We start from the raw sequence: 15,923 nt of genomic DNA, 5'->3' as shown, positions 1-15,923 counted from the left end.
CGATCGTTTGCGTAAAGATAGATCATAATTTAACCGTGTAATTCCTATTTTATGTTTAATTTCTTCCTATATTTTTAAATCTCTTTTTTGTCAACACAAGTGGCCCCATGATGTTTAATCATCACTATCATCGCAATCATAAGCAAGGCAGTATTCAAGGACTTATTTTAGATGTTCTCCCACTTTTTTTTTTCTTTTTTTTTTTTTTTGGTATTTTAAAGTAAAACCTAATGAGATGGCGGCATCCTATAGAAAATTATCCAAAGAGTGTCTTTACCATGCTACATGTTTAATGATCATAGAAATTGTCCAAAATATGCATAGCGGCGATCAGACAAATCATACCACGTTTGTTAAAAGAAGAGATATGAAACAACAGAAACATGGATTAAGAATTTATACCTTGAACTTAGATTCTCTTTTTTTTTTTTCTGAGGACTTGCGCTGCTACCATATTGCTCAAACAATTAATCTAATAAAAAATGATCTAGAAATAGTCTTGATGATCATGTCACATGAATAGCGATTAGGTAAATGGTCTAAAAATATACAAAAGTAATAAGATAAATCATGTCATATGAGTTGATAAAAACATACGAAATAATAATTTACAATACTAAAATATGGAATCTCATTTTCCTTAAGACTAGCTATGATACCATATTATCAAATAATCAATCTGATACAAAACGGTAAAGAAATAGTCGTTGTTGGATTAGTTTAGTAATGTGATGGCTAAAAGCACCGTTTTTATATATATATATTATAGATTGTACTTCAAAAGAAATTATAATCTTCTCTCTCTGCAATCTCAGTTCTATAGTATAAAAGAAAATAAGATTGAAAACACTTTCAAAATTTTTAAATTTTTTATAATATTAAAGTACTTTTGGCCACCACATATATATTATCAAACTTAACTAGACCTTAATAGTGATGAGTGTTACACTGGCCTCAACTATGTATCTTTCTCCCTGGGCTCACCATGAGACCAGGAACAACCAGAAGAAGAAGAGCTATAAGAACCCACATTACTACTTGTCATGATGTGCCCCAAAGAGAAATCCATGTACGTCGAAGGCATTTCCTCGTTGCTTTGCAGAATATTTACATATTGAATAATATTTGGATACGCCCCCGCTGTCGCTGTCGCTGTCGCTGTCGTTGTCGCTGTCGCTGTCGCTGCCGTCGTTGTCGTCGTCGTGTTAGGATTTATCATCGTCGGTGGCGGCAGCAGAGGCGGCTGTTCGGGTCTGCGGTCGATGTTGACGTTGTGGTGTTTGAGGAGGACTGCTCTCTCCGGGAAGTTGACCTTGGCCTTGCTGCCCTTGAACCGGAGGGCGGCCTCGTCGTAGGCCATGGCGGCGCGCTCCGCGGTGTCGAACGTGCCGAGCCACACCCGCGCTGCCTTATTCGGGTCGCGAATTTCCGCCGCCCATTTGCCCCACGGCCGTCGCCGCACTCCTCTGTAGTGCTTCCTCCTTTCTAAAATAATCATTTATGTAACAGTTATTTTATATAAGAATAATAACATCCAATTAAATATATTTATGTAAATATAAGAACAAATTTTTATATTACAGCATCGTTTTAGACTTTTTTACTTTATCACGTTGCATAGTATGATTGATTTAAAATACATATCCTAATGTTTTATTTATGAAAGATTTTTTTCCGCCTCCTATGGTCTTCATTACTATTCCAAAATTATGAGTTGATTAAATAAACAAATAGAGGTAGAGAGATAATTCACGTTTTATAAGAAAAGTTTACACTAGTGAAGAAAAAAAAAAACAAAGAAAAAAAGAGAGCAAATAATAAAAAAGTAATTTTCTATCGTGTTATTTGAAATGAAAGAAAAGCAAATATTTCTCTCACTTTACCTAATTAATTACTTGTGGAGAGAAATAAAATTGACAATTATAAAGAAATTTTTTTTTCTCCATTTCTCTTTTTTTTTTAATTTTTTTATTTTTTTTATTTCTGTATTTCATAACCAAACAAGAGAAAATAATTCTCCTCCAACAACTTTTTCTTTTCTGATCTTTTCTTTCAAAAAAAAAAATAACAGACAAAAAAAAATAATGAATTGGCATTTTGTTAAAGATCATGATAGAGTTTGCCAAACCTATGATATCTATAAAAAACTTGTACTCAATGGGTACGGATCTCCGAAATTTATCGGATCCGAACGGAGTGGATTTACTCATCAATGCTAAACGGATATGGTTTCTGATATGGATATCAAAAATAAAAATATGACGAATATAAATTCGGATATGAATTTTAACAGTATCCGATCAGAACCCGACCTAAATCCAAATTTATTTTACATTACATATAATATGTTTATAAAAATTTGGTGTTATATTTGAATTTGTATTTTAAGAATTTGGATTTAGTATAACATATTTTAAAATATTGAAAAGAGAAATAATTATTTCGGGTTCGGATTTGAGTTTTGAATTTTTGGTCAGATTCGGGTTTGGATATAGATTTTTAAAATCTGTCGGGTTCGGGTTTGGAGTCGGGTTCGGGTTCGAATTTTTGAAAATCTGCCCCGAATCCGACCCATTGACCTCTGTAGACTCGGAACAATCAAAAGCCCTTCGTATGAGTCCTTGCAGGATAAGCTCACGCTAACTACTAATTTCAAAGTTCTCAACTGTCAAAAAATAATAATTAATTTATTTAAAATGTACATATATAGTTTTTTTCAGGTCTCGATTATAATCTGGTCCAACCGACCTCTCTTTATTTTGAACATGACTTTACTCAGCCTAGCCTATCATCATTTCAAGCGAAAATCGGCCCAAGTCATTTTTTTTGCATTTAGGCCCTGTTTGAATGCATAGTTAAAAAATTTCATGAAATTTTTATTCTACGGCTTTGGTCTAAATAAAATACGGAATAATGTAATTACAAAAAAATTCTACAGCTTCATTTTTAAGCTGTTTGGATACATATCGTACAATTCCACATAATTTATAACAATTAAATTTTTAAAATTTTAAAATTCAAATTTTAAAATTCAAAAATTTAAAATAAAATTTTAAAAAATTAAAATTCAAAATTTAAAAATAAAATTTTAAATTTTAAATTTAAAAATTTAAAAATTAAATTAAATTTTATGTTTTAAATTTGAAATTTAAAATTTAAAAATTGAAATTTGAAATTCAAAATATAAAATTTGAAATTAAACATTCGAATTTGAAATTTGAAATTTAAAATTTGAAATTTGAAATTTGAGAAAATTAAATTTTGAAAATTGAAAATTAAAAATTAAAAATTGAAATTAAAATTTCAAATTTCAAATTTCAAATTTAAATTTTAAATTTGTAAATTTGTAAATTTTTAATTTTTAATTTAAATTTTAAATTTTAAACTTAAAAATTTGAAATTATAAATTAGAAATTAAAAATTTTAAATTTTAAATTTAAAATCAAAATTAAAATTAAATTTTAAAATTTTTAAATTTGAAATATAAAATTTAGATTGAAATTTAAAATTTTATGTTGAAATTTAATATTTAGAACTTAGATATATCTATGGGGTAAGGGAGCTCAAAATGGTGGAATTTTTTTCCTTTGGTTAAAGTAGATTATAATTTTACTCTATTTTTTGGAGTATAGTATAATTATACTTCAAAAATTACGTCTTTTTTTTTTCTTCCAAATGCTTTATAGGATTATTTTCCTACCGGTGTAGCATAGTTTAACTATGCTACGTTTTTAGGCGTATCCAAATGGGGCCTTAGTTTTTTTTATTAGTGAGTCTTCTATTCATTTCTTTCTTTTAATTTAATAGTTTAATTTTTTAATAGAGAAAATTAGTAAAACTCAATGTGATATATAGATTACAGTATTAGGTGGGATAAAAAATGGGATGTAGAGTTTAATTTTTTTCTTCTCTAACAGAAAATAAAAACCAGAAGGGAAGTAAAATAGTTCTAAAAGTTTAGGGTATTAAACACTTAAAAAGAATTTAGAAGTTCGAGGAGCAAACTTAAAAGAAGTCTAAAGATCGAGGACTACCGATACAAGTCTCACTTCCACCATACGCATCCATTGCGACGACCTAGCCTTAGCCGACCCGCCTTACTTCCAAGTGTGGTCATTCAGTCTAAAATTACTTCAGTTCTAACCCGTTTAATTTTCTTAACCTTTTGAAGCTAACCATCACCTAAAAAACTATAGTTGGGTTAAGAGTTCTTAGTACTATTACATATTTTATATAGAATTATCTGGGGTCTCATATTTATGAAAAAAATTTTAAAGTATTTTTTTAAACAAACTTAAAAAAAACTCAGATCAATCTTTTGGATAACATTTCTGATATATTGTCACAGAGGGTAAATTGCCCCGTTCCACAATTTAATTAATTTTTCAATATTTAACCAAATTTATTTTGATTACTAAACTTTTAAATTGTACAATCGACTCCTAAACATTTAAAAGTATTTTGTTTGAACTTTTATTCTCATCTGTTTTTGGAGAGAAAATTATTTTTCACTCTTTGTGCATTTGTGAGTATGTGTATTATGTATTGACTTATCTGAACTATAAACCATTTTAAATCGACTATCTAATCTTTCAAAATCTTGATTTAATATCGAATTTTTCGATTCATTTGATTTAAGTTAGTCAATGACACTTTAATTTTAAAATTTAAATATGTGTTTTACTTTTTATAAGTTTAATTAATATAATTTGTGCGATTCCCTGCGACTATAAATTTATTAAAGCTAAAAATTAGTTTAAATTTTAAAGTTAAATTGTGGTTCACCGGCTCAAATCAAATAACTTAAAAGGTTGGATAGTAAAATTTAACAAAATGATAATAAATTTAAAATCAATAATTAAATAAATATTTAGTTTATTAACTTTTACACCATTTTACCTTTTCTTATTATTATTAAATTTTATTATGCTTATGGCTCTTAAAGTTAGGATCATGAACCGACGGCCCTAGAGCAAACTGACAAATGACTTGGGTGTTGTATCTGAATTCCAAGTTTGAATCCCTAGTTGATTCACATTCTACTAAGTTTATTTCTAAATAAAATAAACGAAGCGGGTAGTGTGCTACGATCTTTAAAAAAAAAAACAAGAAGAAAAGTTAGATTATGACACCAAAATTTAAACTCAAAAATCTTAACAAGTCAACATGACTAGGCTCGACGTTCGGTTAACATAGCTAGAATAAAATATATCCATCCTTTATAGTATTGATAGTAATAATTTGTATTTAGTGTCAATTTTTTGGCATTAGATTAATGAAAAAAATAGTTTGGTAGTTAAATACTATTATCTACTTATCAAAGATATAAAAAAAATATTATGCTCCAATATAGCATGTTTATATATAACGAGTTGACTAGAATATTATTATAGCAAACAGGCGTTGACGCTAATGTTATTTTAATGATAGGATCTCTAAATTGGACGATCGTAACCGCTTGAACAGTGATTTAACTATTTAAATTATATAAAAATCAAATTTTCATATTATTTTTGATATTATTCTTGTCCATTCAAGTGACACACGAAAATAACGGCTAACAATGAACTACTCCTTAAAAAGTTATGATAGGAATCTTTAATTCTAATCAAGGGTATAGTATCAATTTAAAAATTTAAGAATTTTTCGAACAAAATTAATTGATTTGGCGATATTTTTAATTCTACTGTAAAAGAGAAAACTCTCATATTGACTATTAACATTATTACAATTTTACAAATTCTTCTGATCATTATGTTCAATACTGTCGAAAAATATTTAAAATTGGTTTTAATACTTCAACAGTGGATATTTAAGGAATGAATTGCTCTGAAATCTAGATTGACTTCGTCTAAATCGGACCTGGGTCTCGAGTGTGTAGGCTTCGGGAATGTCCGACGGAGTAATGATTGTCAAAGTTCATAAGGAAAGGTCCGCCGGAGTGGCAGTGCAAGTTGCACTGGGGCAGAAATGCTTCGGGACGGTCTCCTGCAGGAGGGACGGTCCGCATCGGCTGGGCTGCGGGGTCTCTGATGAGACGGTCCCTGACAGGCCGGGACCGGTCGCCGACAGTTGTGCCTAGCGGGAGAAAACCGAAATTTGGCTAAGTCCCTAAAGTATTGCTCTCAGAACCGGTCTCCCGGGGACCGGTCTCTCAGGCAAGGACCGGTTCCCGAACGCGAAATCCCCTCTGCCTGGTTGTGCAGCTTTCGGGGACCGGTCTCCCCGAGCAGGGACCGGTCCCTCACTGCGAAAATGGCCCAGGGAGGGCTGTTTCAGGAAATGAAAAGTTGAGGGGGCTAGTTGCAAAATGGCCTATATGAGGGCTTGGGGACCCCTCTCTCTCCCTCAGTTGCTCTCTCCCTCTCTCATACTCTTTCCCTCTCTCTCTCTAGAAAGGAAAAGAAGAAGAAGAAGAAAAAGAAGAAGAAGGAGATGAAGGAAAAGAAGAAGAAAGAGAAGGAGAAGACTAAGAAGAAGAAGAAGATCATCTTCTTCTCTCCCTCTTCAAGCTTGGAGATTGGTATTGAGGTAACCTCAAACCCTTTAATGGCGGATTTAGGAAGCTAGGGTTTTATAGCTTGGAATTGGTTCAAATGGAATCTATTGAAGCTAGGGAGAAGGTTCGAGCTCGAAATCGAAGCTCGCACCGCGGATTTCTCCAGTATCGAGATCTAGGGCTTCGATTAAGGATTTTGGCAAATCTAGGGTTTTGATCTAATTTGATGGGTCGCAAACCTAATTGCTAGGTCTCTGAATGCGTCAGCGAAGACGGTTCGTCGATCCGTCGAGTGGGTGCGGAGTTATCGCTAAGAAGACCTTCGGAGCTTCGTTTTCGCTTAGAAGGCCAACGAGGCGTCGAAAAGTCGGCGAATCGCATACAAAGAGTCGCGGCATTACCACGAGGTGGGGGAGTGCCATCCCGAAGCAGTCGGGCTACTCTTTATGTCTGAGTTTTATTATTGATCATTTACATATTGTGATATAGCGTTATAGGGTGTTACATGTAATTGTGCATATCCTTGCATGCTAGCGATGTATAGGTTGTAGATACCATGAATGAAAACCTAGTATGCAGGAGTTGAATACTATGAGATAGTTTGCCCTATATATATGATGAATATGTTTATGTGAATGTGAACCTAGTGTATTGGAAACTAGTGTATCGAGAACTTGTCAAGAGAACGAGTGGCATCTAGTCAACCCTAAACATTGAACGAGTGGCATTATGTAGTGCAAGAGTGGCATGAGAACGCTAGTATAGTTGAGATACTATGTTGCTATCACCCCTGGTTGAGTAGGGTGTTTCTAGTTCATGAGATTGGATCGAGCTCACTTAGCCTGTCTGCACCTGTGGAGGTAGCTCCTCACAGGTAGTGCACTCCGGAGTTTGGCACGCGAGGGGGCCAGTGTAGTGCCCTTGGACTAGTGTAGTGTCCGCAGGCGGTCTCGGAGTAGGTGAATAGCTAGCCACCTCTCCTATGAGACTTAGAGACGTGAGACTGTGAGCGAACTTTGCATTCGCCGAGAGATTGGGTAATCAGATAAGTGACCTTGTTGTTGAACATGGTAGCATGATAGCCAGCCTTTTTATTATGAGTTCCATGCATGCATTTCACTGGATTGAGGCATTGATAGATCGTAGTTGTTTATTACCGTTTCCGTTCTCAGTTTTATACATCTATCTATCTGCATATCTATCTGTGCCTGCTTAAGACCTAGTGGGGAGATCGGCGGAGTCGGCGGCCGAACCCACTGGGAACTATTCGTAGTTCTCACTCCACCACATTGCAGGTCTGAGCTCGAGCGTCCCGGGAGAGGATCGCGGCAAGGGCGTAGCGCCCTAGTGGTTCATGTTCTAGCTAGCTCTCCTCCTTTTTGCATTAGCCCTATCCTGTACTTATGTTTGAGCGTAGATGATGTATAGGGTGAGGTTGAGAGGATTGTGTATACATTGTATAGTTTTGGAAGAATACAAGTTGTAATAATTGTATAAAGTTAAATGGATCAATAGATAAGTACATCTCTCTCTTTTATCACTTGTATGCTTTACATGTGTTGCTTGCTTTTGTTTGTTTAGCACTGTTTGTGCTCTCGCTATCATTGTCTGATCATGTATGTATACGAGTGTTTTTTCTGGGAACTTGTGTACATGATCTCGTCGCTTGAGCCTTGGGCGGACAGGGGAGACTCTGTCTGTTCGGCGTCCGTTCGCCGCGCTCGATCCGGACCAAATTGGTAGCGGGCTTGGGGCGGGGGCGTGACAGATATAGACTATGTTCAATAGTATTGATCGTCGATTTGGAGGCTCTATCATCGAAAATAAATTGGTGGCAATGGAGTTCGTTTACTACTGGTAGTATTCCAACTCAACTCTCTCTCTCTCTCTCTCTCTCTCTCTCTCTCTATTAGGGATGCAAACGGATCCGGGTTGGTGGAGCTCCTGCCCCGATTCGCCTCGACGGGGGCAGTAAATGGTAGAAAATAAAAGGATTCGGGGTAGGAAACGGGATAAATTTTACGATCCGAGACGGATTCGGGGCAGAAAACGGGAAAAATTTTGACCCGCCCCGAATTCGCCCTGAATCCGTCCCGCCATGATCCGCCCCGAATCCGCCTCGAAAATTATTTATATTTTTTAAAAAATATTCGTAAAAAATAATATATTTACAAAAAGTTCAAAATACAAATAAGTTAGTACTCTGATTTCTAATGTATTTGAAACTTTTGAATTTTGTTTTGAATTGTGATTGGTATTTTTGATTTTTATAATTGATATTGTTAAATTATATATATAATATTATTAAAAATTATTAATTTATATTTTATAAAATATTAATAATATTATAATTTTATAAAAAATATTAGTTGGCGGGGCAGATTCGGGGCACCAGCGGGAGGCGGGTTACGAGGCGGGACGAATTATGGGATGTATTTTTTAACCCATCACGGATTCGGGGCGGGAGACGGGGCGGGATTTTGCTAGTCGGGGCGGTCCCGCCCCCAGATCCGCCCCGTTTGCATCCCTACTCTCTCTCTCTCTCTCTATATATAGAATTGAGCTCTTATGCTTTTAAAAGTATCAAGTTATTGATGCATGTAGATTTTTGACCATTGGATTAATGGATGTGCGGTTAAGATGATGTCGGCTTCTTGGGGTTGAGTGGGCGTTTGGTTGAATAGTATAATTTAACGGTTGAAAATGATGAAAGGTGTAAATCCAATGATAAAAAATTTACAAGCACCATAGCCGAACTATATATATATATATATATATATATATATAGGCTGAAATACTATTAATAGTAAAACGCTCTTTTTGCTATTAAGTTTTTAACCCTTGGATGAAAAATTGTAGGGTCAGGATGATATTAGTGGGTTAGAGTTGAGTGATCCCCCTAGGGTTGAGTGGTCCCCACTGGGTTATAATATTTAATCCAATGGTTAGAAATAATGAAAAGAGTTGATCCAACGGCTAAAAAACTGGTAGCAACAATAGAGTTTTGCTACTAATAGTAGCCCAGTCCAACTCTCTCTCTCTCTCTCTCTCTCTCTCTCTCTCTCTCTCTCTCTCTATATATATATTATAATAATATATATATAGAGTGCGTAGACGGATACTTATGGCAAGCACGAGGCTCTTGTCACTTTGTTTTCTGTATCAACTTTTAATAAGATCGGCTCTTAGACTTATTAGCGTATTTGAGTCTCTAAAATAACTTTGCCCATTTTCGATATCATTTGCTAGTATCAATCGGCGCTCAAATATAAACAGCTAGAAAAACAAATCTACAAAATATCATGAGTAGATATTTAACATTTTTAGAATCAAATTAGATCTCTATTTTTATATGTATAAAGATTTGTTTATTAAATTGTGATTTGGACTATTTTTACACTTAAATTAAACTTGCATCGCTACCACCGCAATTAAATTATTTTGAATTTTGAGCCTTCGCATCACTAGGCAAATATATCAAAGAAATCAAAAATTTATTTTCAGGTACTTCAAATACTCTAGAATCAACTCTACGAACGTCTACGTCGATTCTGAAATCAAATATCGAAAACAAATGGAAGCAGGACGGCTCCGTGTTCCATAACATACAGCAATATATAATTATATATATTCTGAGTCAGATACAATGCTATCAATAGACCAAGCACTTGTGGGCCACTCAGTTTTATATTTTAGATATATTCTTTTTGACTCATTTGTCATCTTTAGATATATATTCAACAATACAATCCATCTACGCTAAGTAATATATAATAAATACTACCGCACATCCATCATCCGAAGGACCGAAATATAATAATCATATATTGATGTCTATTATACTTATTTCTATCCACTTTCTCTACACTCTTGTATAGAGTATAAAAGTGTAAGCTATTATACATAGAAAGTATTAAGGATTGATGTTTATTTATATCATTTGACATTTGGATCTGAGACTTATATGGTGGGATGATTGCTGGTCCGCGCCTTTAGTATTGCATAACTATCATAGGTTGAGTGTCCCATCATCGGCGTAAATAATATTAATCCAAAATTTAAGATAGATTAGAGGGGGGATTTAAATGCCAAAAAGTCGATATCATCACATTCGTATACTTTCCATCAGCATTAGTAGCCTACCTCTATATAAAATATAATATAATCTAATGATATACTTTACTATTTCTTTAGGCTAATCATACTTATAGAATTTATGTTTTGTAAAAATCTAATTACTACATTAAGATTCTAATTTTCTTTGAACTTTCACCCATGTAGAGGAGGCTGAAATCTAATTGCTCTGTCGCGAGCCAATTCGTTTTACTTGTTATAATAGCGAATATAAATTTAAATTGTCAATCGATATCTACGATCAGCTATCTATCAATTTGTTTTATAAACGACCACACACGAACCAGGCCCCAAACTCCGTAGTGCTGCATCTGTTGACCCTACCTATTAACAATCATAGATCTGTTAGCTCTTCTACATTATCGCCCAAGATGCGAATTCCAGTGCATGTTTTATCATTGTATATCAAAAACTAGGTTTATCTCTGCTGTGTACATAGAATTAAAGTTTATGGAAAAAAAAACTTTTACGTACTTGAGGTTCAATTATTTATAGGATTTTAAAAAGATAAAACTTCAAATTGCCCCGGAGGTATAGCTTATTTTTACTTTACCCTTCTGTGGTTCAAAAATTTCACTTTATCGTCCTGTAATTTATTAGCTCATTTTACTTGTCACCCTGTAATTTAAAATGTTACACTGCGCTCCCGCATGGTCTTGTAAAAATTTTCAGTTTGCTATTCTATTTCATAATGAATTTTTGAGTGAATATTAATGAAAGCGTAAGAGGGCAAAATAAAAATAAAAAAAATCTAGAAACTTATAATAATATATTATAGGAAAAACTTCAAATACTATTCTGGTAATTTCGCACTTTCTCACTTTGGTACCTTGTGGTTTAAAGTGTATCTATTTAGTACCCCGTAGTTTTATTTTATTTTATTTTTATTATTTCTTTCACTTTTTTTTTTTCGTTAAATTAGTGACAAAGTTAAAACTAAAAAGTACTAAAATGAATATATATTCGATAAACCTAGCTAGGCGGAGTAACTGAAGTTTTTTTTGTATATAATTTAACGAAATATTAACGAAGGAGCTGACGAAAAGAAAAAAATGAAATCATAAGATACTAAATTAATACACTTTAAACTATCTTAGATACTAAAATGAAAAAGAACGAAATCACAGTGATGGTATATAATTAAGTTTACCCTAATAATATTATTATCTATATTATGGTGATCGTTATGCACCTTGGTCCTCGGAGGGTCGTGTTATTACTTCATTCATCCCCGCAGAATCCGAACCGGCCGGTTCAGCGGAAGCCCGGTTCGCCCCGACCGGCTCGGCCCCGGCCCCATGGGCGGAGTTCGAGCTCGAGTGGAGCACGTGCGAGAGAGCGGAGACGATTGCTGACGTGTCCTGCTCGGCACGTGCGGGGTCGTAGCGCCCGAACATGTGCTCCTCCTCTTCCCCTCCTCCTCCTCCTCCTCCTCGCTAGTGTCCTCCTCCGATCCACCTCCTTCGAATCTCCGCCGTCCGTTCCGCGATCAACGTCGATCGTGATGATGAGGATTCGTGTACGGTACATGCATGAGAAACAGAGAGAGAGAGAGTATATGTAGAGAGAGAGAGAGAGTATATGTATAGAGAGAGAGGGAGAGAGAGAGAGAGAAAAGTTATTATTATTATTAGTTGGGGAGTGGGAGTTTTTGAGTTTTTATAGGCCAAGAATTGTGGAGCCCTCTGATTTTTTTTTTTTTATATATATTTTTATGTGAAAATATTATATTCTTTTTGGTCTTTTTATGTTGAATAATATATATTGAGCAGGAACTTGTTGGAACATTCATATGTGAAAGATACATAGTTGTATATCATTAAAAAAAAAAAAAATTTAAATATTATTCCCGTGGTTTCGTATTTTCTCATTTTAATATCCTGAGATTTAATATATCGATTTAGTACCTTGTGATTTTATCTTTATCTTTTCGTCAGCCCTTTCGTTAACTTTTCGTTAAAACATATACAAAAAAATTTCAGATTATATATATCTCACCTATAGTTTATCGAATATTCACTTTAATATTTTTTAGTTTTAACTTTATCATTGATTTAATGAAAAAATTAGTGAAGAAGATAACAAAAAGAGAAAAATAAAACTACAGGGTACAAAAGTGATACACTTTAAACTATGGGGTATTAAAATGAGAAATTACGAAACCACAGAGGTGGTATTTGAAGTTTTTTCTTAAAAAAAAAAAAGAAGAGATAAATTGCTTGTTTCATCATTGAAGATAATTTCTGGCGCAAATTATGAGGCGTATGATGCTTTAGGTCTTAAATTTTAATTAGTTGTTATTTTTGGTTCGAACTATAAAGTATGTAATATTTGAGTTCTTGGACCTTTTAAAATTATAATAATATTCTACTTAATGATATAATAATAATTAAAATATTACATTGCTTCGATATTCGTAATTCATTAATAATTTAATTCAACACTTTCTAAGTTTTTGCATTGAACTTGTTACGTCGGATATGAGGCCGTTCTTTTTAGTCATGCGGGTTTAGATTACACGTTATCCCATATATATATATATATATATAGAGAGAGAGAGAGAGAGTGTGTTGAGCTAGAATATTATCGATAGCAAACGAACTCCATTGTAACCTATTTATTTTTAATGATGGAGCCTCCAAATCGACGATCGGTACCGTTGAACATGATCTATACCATTTGAAATATCTAGAAATTAAATTTTATGCTTTTTTAATATTGTTCTCTTGTCCATCAAATGAATGTAAAAATGAACGGCTGAAAATAAATATCATCTAAAAAATGATCTGATAAGAATTTTATAATCAATATTGAAAGTATAGATTTTGATGTAAATAGTTTAAAAAATTTTCTAACTAAAATTCAATTGATTTAAATAGCTTTACACCGTTAAACGAGACAATGCTTCATATCTAGTATTAAAATTATAAATTTTGAAACCTTTTAATCATAATGTCAATGATGTTGAAAGGATTTGAAATTTGGCTTCGAAATACTTCATGTGGTATAGATCATGTTCAACAATGCCGATTATTAATTTGAAGGCTCCGTCATAAAAAATAAATAGGTGGTAAGAGAGTCCGTTTGCTATCGATAGCATTTCAGCTCAGCTCTCTATATAAACATTATATGAAAATCTTATTATAAAAGTGTTTTTTTTTAAGATGTTCCGCAAAATCGTTCCCACTAATATAGCAAATCCTAACGCTTCAAAAAACATCGTTATCTGATATTTTCAACTCTCTCTGTTATATCAAACTGATTTATTTTACAAAAAATGATGACGTTGTTTTAAAATGTCAGAATATATTTTACCGACACATGGCATAAGTGGCTTTACATACGTTATGACTTTTTATTTGCTAACGCTTCCTTATATCACAATTCATTAAGTACTGAAAAAGATGTCACATTCTCGAACTCAATCCGGTAACTAAATCGCGATAATTTCGGCTGAATGCACCAAATAAGGAGTACGTTATGAATAGATTTTACTCCATATATTTTATTGAATTAATGCAATATACTACTATCAACATGAACTAGTTAGGCTGGAATACTATCAATAGCACCAAGTTATTAGTGTTATTAGTTTTTTAGTGCTTGGATTAAGAAATGTGTGGTTAGGATGATAAGGGCCCACTAGAGTTGAGTGGGTGATTGGTTGAATAGTATAATCTAACGGGTAAAAATAATTAAAGGGTTCAATCTAATAGTAGAAAACTCGATAGCACCAAGTCTTTGGTACTATCGATAGTATCCCGGCCGGACTCCTATCAACATAACTAAATGTATCTGAAAATATTATAAATGAGTCAATTTTATACATACAAATAAATATTCAATGCTAATATTCATCTAGATTTCACCTCAAAAATTTCAAAAGAAAAATACAAATTAGTTGCCATGTGTATAAAACTGACTCGTTAATTTTTAAAAGTAATTACTGTAATATAATGGAGTTATTGCTGGATGTTGTACGTTTTTTATAATTTCAATTGTTATTTTCTTCTTTTGAAATTAATTTGTTAAAAAAATAAATACGAAACAATCGCTTATTTCTAAAAGTTTAAGCTCCTCTAAAAAGAGTATCTAAGCTTTTTTTTCCTTTTTTTTTAAAAAAAATGAAAAGAAAGAAGAGTGTGAATAAGTACAAGGAAAAAAATGAAATGGATTGCACATTAAATTTTGCTGTAAGGTTTTTGTATTGAAAGTTTCAATTTGAAAATGTCAAATAAACCAATTCAAATCACTAATTCATAATCAATCACACTCCAAATTGCATTTTAAGTGGATCAAACAATAAAATGATTTAAGTAATTGATCCTGTCAACATTGGAGAATTAATAAAATGTAAAAAAATTAAGTATTGCATATCTAACGCTCACATATTAGGCTAATTAATTGTTTCAGTGGTACCGAAACTGTATAAGGAGACTCATCTGTAATAATCAGAAGTATATCCAAATAACTACAATTTCAGCGGGTTTTTTTTTTTTTTTTTTTTTTTTTTTTGAAGAGATAGGTAGCACGCTACCTGCTTCGTTTATTTCATTTAGAAACAAATTTAGCTAGAAATGTGAATCAACTAGGATTTGAACTTGGAATTTCAAGTACCAATCATCGAGCTCTTTGCCACTTACTCTAGGGACGGCCGATAATTTCAACGGTAACAATTGGTGAGGATATTTTTAAATAGGGAAAACTTCAAATACCCCCTTGTAGTTTCGCACTTTCTCACTTTAGTACTCTGTGGTTTAAAGTGTATCAAGTTTGTATCTTGTGGTTTCACACTTTCTCACTTTAGTATCCTGTGGTTTAAAGTGTATCAAGTTAGTATTTTGTGGTTTCGCACTTTTTCACTTTAGTATCTTGTGGTTTAAAGTGTATCAAGTTAGTACCCAGTGGTTTCGCACTTTCTCACTTTAGTACTCCCTGATTTAATATTTCGTTAAATTATATACAAAAAACTTTAGATACCCTACCTAGATTTATCAAATATTCATTTAATACAATTTAGTTTTAACTTTGTCACTGATTTAACGAAAAAAATATTTCGAAATGGATAATAAAAAGAGAAAAATAAAACTATAGGGTACTAACTTGATATAAAAATGAAACCACAGAGAACTAACTTGATACATTTTAAACCACAGGGTACAAAAATGAGAAAGTGGAAAACCACATGGTACTAACTTGATACACTTTAAACCATAGGATACTAAAGTGAAAAAAACGAAACCACATTGGTTTTTTTTTGAAGTTTTTCCTTTTAAATAAGAGGTAAACT

The 15,923-nt window shown here is 33.0% G+C and overlaps 1 protein-coding gene across 1 annotated transcript; it reads right to left on the bottom strand.

The window, feature by feature from the left end:
• Positions 1-958: 958 nt before the first annotated feature.
• Positions 959-12,221, bottom strand: LOC109704288 (ethylene-responsive transcription factor ERF113-like). Its single transcript, XM_020225051.1, has 2 exons — positions 11,826-12,221; positions 959-1,485 (listed from the first exon to the last, which is right to left on the bottom strand). Exons 1-2 carry the CDS (start codon positions 12,028-12,030, stop codon positions 959-961), a joined length of 732 nt encoding a protein of 243 aa, XP_020080640.1. The 5' UTR covers positions 12,031-12,221.
• Between the last annotated feature and the right edge of the window lie 3,702 nt (positions 12,222-15,923).

This window comes from Ananas comosus, unplaced genomic scaffold (assembly GCF_001540865.1).
Source record: "Ananas comosus cultivar F153 unplaced genomic scaffold, ASM154086v1, whole genome shotgun sequence".
Taxonomy (NCBI): Eukaryota; Viridiplantae; Streptophyta; class Magnoliopsida; order Poales; family Bromeliaceae; genus Ananas; species Ananas comosus.
Note: the sequence above shows the minus strand (reverse complement) of the source record. Positions and strands in the feature narration are given on the sequence as shown.